General features: G+C 41.3%; 1 protein-coding gene across 1 annotated transcript in view; it reads left to right on the top strand.

Moving 5' to 3' along the window:
- Window positions 1–7672, top strand: part of snx29 (sorting nexin 29) — a gene marked incomplete in the record, with an annotated part of 122016 nt that overhangs the window by 13950 nt on the left and 100394 nt on the right. Inside the window, 2 exon segments of the mRNA XM_035663881.1 lie at window positions 2051–2114; window positions 2799–2927. Coding sequence (XP_035519774.1) covers window positions 2051–2114; window positions 2799–2927 — 193 coding nt within the window.

Genomic DNA, 7672 nt, shown 5'->3' on the forward strand with positions numbered 1-7672 from the left:
TGGGTGTGTGTGTGTGTGTATAAATGGTGGAATGCGAAGTGCAGGGTAGATTAACTCCTTGTCTCATGGTTGTTATTTTTGGAAATCCTGGTAACAGCCTAGTTAGGGGCTTTGAAACCTTCATGTGCACCTCCAAGCGAAGCTACGGAGTCCCTGTACCACCACGCTGACTTTGATTGTAGCTGGTACAGATCTGGGATCTGATGTTTTGATTTGACCAGGTTCCAGAGCAAAACATTACACGTAGTGCTGCAGCTAATTATTATAATCATTGCTGATTAACCTGGCAGTTATTATTTATATTAATTGATTATTTAGTGCCTGATATTAGTGAAAGTTTTCATTGCAGCGTCCTCATATCCACAGCGACACGGTCAAATCACTTGTTTTAGCTGACCCAGCGGTTCCCAGCATTGGTTGTCAGACGTACCCCCAGAGTCCAGTCAGCTTACCCCCTCATTAGATGCATAGATACCACCGTTTATGTTATTAATGTGTTGGCACAACGTTTTGTACAGACATGGTTCCTAAATGATGTATCAGAACAGGCGTGTTTGAGATGAGCCAGGACTGCACAGAAGGTGCTGGTTCGAGTTGTTGTTGCTGATGTCATGCACACGTGGGCAAAACGATAATGCCTGGCGCTCTGCAAATGACAGGTAGCCTAGAGATGGATCTAATAGGATATAAATAGTACTTCCTCTATATTCTCTAAAGGCTGCTGGAAGCGGTCAAACCTGACTGCAGCTTTTTCTGTCGGCGCCTCCTGTTGCCGCTGCCTGACCTCGTCTTCTTTGCAGGCGAGGTGCAGTTCATCTCGACCGAGCCTGTTGACTTTGGTGACCCCTTGAATTGACCTCTGTTGCCACCATGAGTGAAATGTCTCCATTAGGTATAGTGCTGTCTTATTCCCTTAGCATAAATTGGTACTTTGGTAATGCTTTAACCTTTCTTCCCGCGCCGTCATTAAACTGCTAATGATCTTCTCTTAATACACTGTGTGGGCATTCCATTCTTCTCAGGGTGGAAAAGCAAACATTTAATATCATCACCCTGCCCATACAGATAGAATTGCTGCACATTTTCAAGAAACATAATTCAGTAACTAGATGACTCTACAAGCTATCTTTTGAAACAGTTATTTATTTATTATTTACAGACATTCCAGTATTTTCAAAACAGCTGATTTATGGCTTCAGCTTACTTCCACCACTTTACAAGAGTTCAGTAATCATAACAGCTTTAGAAATGGAGAAACCGTTACTACAGAAATAATTTTTGGGTTAACAATTTTGAGATATATTTTTGAAAATATATTATTTAGCTGTTGCCAGGAGAGAACTTACTACTTTATATCAGACAGTGAAAGCCCAGGCAAACATAAGCTGAAATGATCAGTGAATTCATTAGAGAGCTTCAGCTACTGTGGCGGGTTCCGAGTGGTAAAATGGCCAAGAAGAGGATGGTTTTCTTGTCCTGCTGACGGTTGTATGAAGTGAATATAAAGATAGTATTACCACAGCAAATGACACTTTTTCAGCTGACTATAATTACCTTATAATTGTGTTGTTGCACATTCGGTAGGTGTGTACTCGGCTGTCTCGGCTGTGATTTCAAATTCGAGTTGGGTTTCACATTTTCTTGACGAATAGTTTAATACAAAACTTAGCCAGTGTTTTCCTCCCCTACATTTATCTTGGATTAGTTTCTTTCTTCGGAGTTTTATTGTAGCTTCCCAAAAAGCATGTTTTACTGTAGCAATAAAACTGTTCTCTGTGAGTCAGATAGATATCACTCTGTATAACTTCTTTCAGCAGGAAAAAAACCTGATTTTATCAAAGCAGTTCATCTTGAGGATGAAACAAAAGCGCGGCATTAATCCTGCAAGTGTGGCATCAAAGTGGGATTCTGTTATTTCTGCATTTCAAAGCTTGCGTTATTAGTTTATGCATATTGCTGTGTGTGTGTGTCTGTGTGTGTGTGTTGTCTGTGTGTATTTCATGTGTTTGTTCCAGTGCAGAAATCTCACTCTGGTCTCTGTCCTCTGCAGTGGAGCTGCGTCAGGCCATTGTCGCCATGATGAACAGGAAGGACGAGCTGGAGGAACAAAACTCGTACGTTGGGATGTATTCTCCTTATCTGCTGCTCGCAAACCCCTGAAACCACACACACACTCACACACACGTACTCACACTCAGACTGAAGGAAGATATTGAATGACCTTTCTGTATAAATTGTGTCAGCTTGTTTTCTTTTTATCCTGGGATGAGAGGGCTGTTTTTGTGCTGACTTGGGGGCAGAAAACGGTTTTGTTGTGTTTTTAGCAATAAGCCACCAGAGACTGTGATTTACACATTTAACAGCTGCAAAAGGAACCTTTGAACAAGCTGCAAAGCACAGTACAATAAAAATTCAGTTGTAATGACCAAAAAAAACACAATATTATCTTTATACACCTTTGTGATTAATCATAAATAAATGCAAATCTCCTGCCAAGCCGTATTTTGATTTTTACCATAAACTGTGATTCGTGCTTGGGGAATTAAAACAGCAATGCAATCACAGATGTGTGTTGATTAAGTGTTTTAAATCAGAGCTAAATGTGATTCAGGCAGTCAGTTATTACTGCAATTAAAGAAGCTTAATGTTTATCCAATCTACTGTTTAGGAAAATAACATTACCAGAATGTCAAGGATTAGATTTGTACAAGATGTATCACCTGACTGTAATTGGGACAGAAAACTGTATTTTGTATACCAATATATGACACATTTGTGGTCTGCTTCATGTTTGACAGGTCTCTTCGCAGTCTGCTGGACGGGGAGATGGAGCACTCAGCAGGCCTGAGGCAGGAAACTGATCTGCTGAAGAGGAAGCTGGCAGAGCTGGAGGAGAGACATACAGCCAAGGTCCAGGCACTTGCCAGGTGAGAAACAGCTGGGATGTCTGTACATTAGTATTATCATTGCAGCTTGCAGTGTGGAAGATTAAAGCTGCACTTGCATATATTCTTAAAGGAAAGACTGACCCAACCTATCAACCATCAACAAAGATTAGAGGTGTAACAAAGAAGATCTCAACATTTGATTTTAGGGGGCAGTGAAACGTTTAGTTGATTGATGGAAAGATAATTAGGAACTATTATTATAATCTTCTCTCAAGCCAAAATCACCCAAATTCACCCAAATGTGAGGATGTTCTGCTTTCTTTCTTTTTCATATTTAAAGTGAGTTAAATATCTTTGAGTTTTGGGCTGATGTTCAGAAAATTCATTGGAAGATGTCACCTTTGGATCCATTTCCTAATACTTTGTAGCGGTTAACTGATTTATCAAAAAAGTACTCAGCAGACCAGTTAATAATGGGGAAAAAAAGCTTCCACAAGTCTTCCACAAAAAAATTAATGCAACCAAGAAATTACAGTATCGACAGTTATCTGGCACATTTTGCGAATTTGCTCTAATCGTCGTCATTTTAAATGTCACCGTGAGAAAAGTGTCTATTTTGAGGACAGAAAATCCAGTACAGACATCTAGTGAAGAGGAAGTATATCTCATGTCCAGTAATAATACAGCTTTTACTTTTTAGCTGAAAATTTTTTTTTAGCAAAAGTCAGACTTTGAATCACTTGACATTGTAATGATTGTATCATTGTTACTGACCATTAACCTATCAACCCCCTGCAGACGTATAATGGCTGTGTCGAGCTGTGGGACAGAACATGTTTTACATAATGCCGATTTAATTGCATCGCTATCCAACCTATGTGAATAGACCTCTCTCTCGTCAGGCCTTTTGAACACACAGGTGTCACTGATAACATTAACAATGGGGATGAATACAGCCGTTATTAGCGTTATTATCTGCGCCTGCGTTAGACACAATGTCTGTAGTAAAAGATGGCGAGCTACTTTTGTCTTCTCTCCGTGGATTTGCTGTACATATCCACAAATATCAAACAAAAAGTGAAACAATTCATCTTTGAGCAAAAGCTGTTATGGGCTCGTGGACCTTCATGTTTGAAGCTTTTGTTGCTGCTGATTGTGCTGAGCTGTGCCTCATACCTCATACCTCTTACCCAGACAGGAAAAATAACTGTATGTGTGCAACTATCACTGTTAAAGGTGGGTATGCGATGATAGGAATCATGATATACTGGAACAACAAGTAACGTTACTAACGTTAGCTATGTTTTGGGTTTGCAAGCTGTCACTTAACATGCAGAAAGGATGAGACGGTTTCCCAGAGCCAGCACACCAGCTCCAGTGATACTCACAACTCTCCTGCTAACATCAGCTGAATGTCCGAGGGCGAGTAATTTAACGTTCCCTGACACACAGATCCTGCTGTAATAACTTAGTGTTGTGTGGTTTGGTCCAATCCACTTTGTTTCCCCTTTACAGAGCCAGGGCTGTGTACGACAGCACACACACCGAGCTAAAAGCTAGCGGACAGTGAGGAGATGTTCGTGTGTATTAGATTACAATCGCCCATGAATAAAAGTAATGGAGTATGAAATATTTGAACAACATTGGGAACTTTTCCCCTTTGAGACACATTGCGTTGCATTTCCTTCTCTAAGTCACACATACACACTTTTATCCCAATTAGTGACCACCTACAGTTCCTCTGAAAGTGAATTGCGTCACCTCTACATCTACAATTGATTGCCTGTATGCCAGAAGTCTTCAGTCGAACCCTGAGTCCTTTAAATAGGGAATTAGTCATCCTTCAGCAGTCTAAACAGAAAGCCCCAGCAAGTCTGTGTTCAGATAGTAGCCTCCTGCAGTACAGTAAGTCAAGCCACCAGCTAGGATTGATTGAGTGACTCAAGTTAAGTGTGTAGGGACCACTAAAGCTGATGGGTACGTAGTTTTGCAAGGACAATGCAGCCACTCACAGGGCTTTTTAATATACAATTTATTGGACTTTAAATGGCAAGAGGGGTATAGAAAAAGAGTGTATAAGGAACAAGGGATCGCCTCATGATGCCTCACTCTCCCTGCAGATGACTGTGACATACAGTGCGCTTTTTCACGCAACCAAATGCACACACACACACTCAGACACACAAAGCCTATTCTATAGTCCGCTGCTAAATCTCAAGTGCTGCTTTTCCTTCTCAGCCAAATCTGTCTCGATCAATAGCGGCTATAAATACCACTGAAGGAGCAGCTAGCCACTGAATGAGGGCTGGAAGCTGTCAGCATCATTCAGTGAAAGAGGCTACTGGCAACGGTTGCTATGTATCCCGCAATTCTTTGTGATTCACTCACACTAAGAGTGAATTGGGAGTCAGTAAGCTTGACATAAAATCTGACACCGAACAGTAACTTCTTAACACTTGAAATCGGCGGTTGGCTTACTCGCTGACCGGCAACGAGCTGAAGTGCTTTACTGCGGCTGAGTTAATTTAAAAGTTATTTCAGACAGTTTAATCTGCAATAACTTTGACAGGAATCACGTCACTGAGAGCAGAAGTTTTCAGGTTAAATGTTTATCTCCAGCACCAGATGGTCCTGCTGTTTGAGGAAGATGCCGCCGGTCATCTGCTTATTTTAGTGCCTCTCCTCGTACTTGTACTTTTATAGTAAAGCAGCATCCAAACCCAAGGAAGTGGTGTGTGTGTGAGTGTGTGTGTCTTGAGCCCGGCTGTATATGGGGGTGGCAGAGGAGGAGCGAGCCGCCATAGATAGATATCGGCTGACGTAGACTCCAGCAGAGGGGAGTGGGCTAAAACGAGCCGCAGCTCGCTCCCTGAGTTACTCACACACAAAACTCAGATATACAGCAGGACCCTTACTCACACACACATCCAAATATAACATGAGAATGTAAGACCCATACTTACACATTGACACATAGCAGCCCACATCTCTCACTCTCCCAGACTGTAAAGATCTGAGCGTACATGTAACAATCCTCATATATGTTTACTTTACACACCTCTGTATATAGGCTGCAGAGGTTCTTGAAATCTCACCATTTGGTATGTGAAGTTCAGCACCAATTATTTTCTTTAGTGGTAATCTGCATGAAGTGTTTCTAGTAAACTGTTCTAATTGGATTTCCTGTTATAGAATTTTCCACTGCTGGCAAATCAAATATCACAATAATAATACAATAGCAAGAACATTAACCAATCATTGGTAATATGACTGGGATAACTAAGCAAGAAGAGACATTTGGTGGTGGTTTTACTCTGCTGCTGCAAAACTGCGATAAGGAAAAAAACTTAAATGTAGACATAGACAGACATGACTTTTAAAGGTCCAGTGTCGGATTTTGTGGCATCTAGCGATGTGTAATTACAGATTGCAACTCCATCGCTCCACCCTCCCCTTCCCAGCATGAAGGAGGAACTACAGTGACCTTGTGACATGCGAAAAACACCCCAATCTATAGCAAGTGTTTAGTTTGTCCCTACGGGGCTACTTTGTAAGCGTTGTAGACCGCATGGTAGATTGATTCTAAGGTAACAAAAACAAAAATGATTCATGTCATTATACACTAATGAAAACATACTTGTGAATATTATATTTGATTTCTGCCAATAGATTTTTCAAAATGTTACACACTGGACCCTTTAACTGTGTCGAGTCTTTCTCTGGATAAATGATCCAAGCAGTTAGGAACTAATTAGCTTCGTGACCATAACACATTCATAATGATGGTTGCTATTTCATTGATTGACATTTGGCGGCAATAGTGTGCCAAAATGAACGTAATGAACCTGCAAAGGTAAGGAAGAAGGCTGGTCGCTAGCAAACGTGGATGTAAACGATCTAGGAGTTAAATATTTCAAAAAGGGCTTTGTAAATGTTTCATGAGGAAGGAAATTCATACACGATATTTTTTAGGAAGAAACACTGAACATTATCATAACTTTTTTATGATGAGCGATCCACAGGGTACGTTAGATTGCCTTTAACTGCAACTTAAAATTAGTCTGAAATATCGCAATTTCCCTCAAATCGCTCAGTCCTACACTAGGTTTACGTTTTTTCAAAATGTTTAATCGTAACCAAAAGCCCACATGATATCTGCCCTCTCATCTCAGTGCCCTCATCACTCAGCGCCTTTTATTTGCTCTACTTACTATCATGATAACAGTCATAAATGGATGTCGAAAACCAAAACGGCCTTGCTCTCAATGTTGAACCCTCAAACTCAGCCCCACAAAGGATAGCAGTTGAGAAACACACACACACACAAACACACACACAAACTCTCTCTCTTTCCCCACAACTATTTCTTGTCCCCCTTTTTAGACGTTAGTTGGCAGAGCAGAAAGCAGGCCTCTCACAGCAGAAAGATGGGAAGGCGGCCAGTCGAGTGGGCTTGGGCCAGGAAGTGGTACCTCGTCACTGGGAGAGGGGGCGGTTGGACAGGCGGACACACACACACACACAAAGAAATGGGAGCAGATGCCTTTTTCTTAGCTGGCAGAGCTGCCATCTTTTCTCCAGGCTGTCTGGTACGGCTGATCTAAGTAGTGGCAGAGAGAGCGACTGTGAAGTTTGCCTAGTTTACTTATTGGGAGTGTTTAGACTCGCTTTCTTTGGGAAGTCAATTATGTCACTCTACCCATGGGGACCTTTTTTCTTCAATGCTGAAATTTTAACAACCAAGCCCTGCACCCCCCATAGCCTTGTTGTGTGTGTGTGTGTGT

The sequence above is a fragment of the Morone saxatilis genome, unplaced genomic scaffold (genome assembly GCF_004916995.1).
Source record: "Morone saxatilis isolate NCDOM2014 unplaced genomic scaffold, NCSU_SB_2.0 Contig1, whole genome shotgun sequence".
NCBI classification, from domain to species: Eukaryota; Metazoa; Chordata; class Actinopteri; family Moronidae; genus Morone; species Morone saxatilis.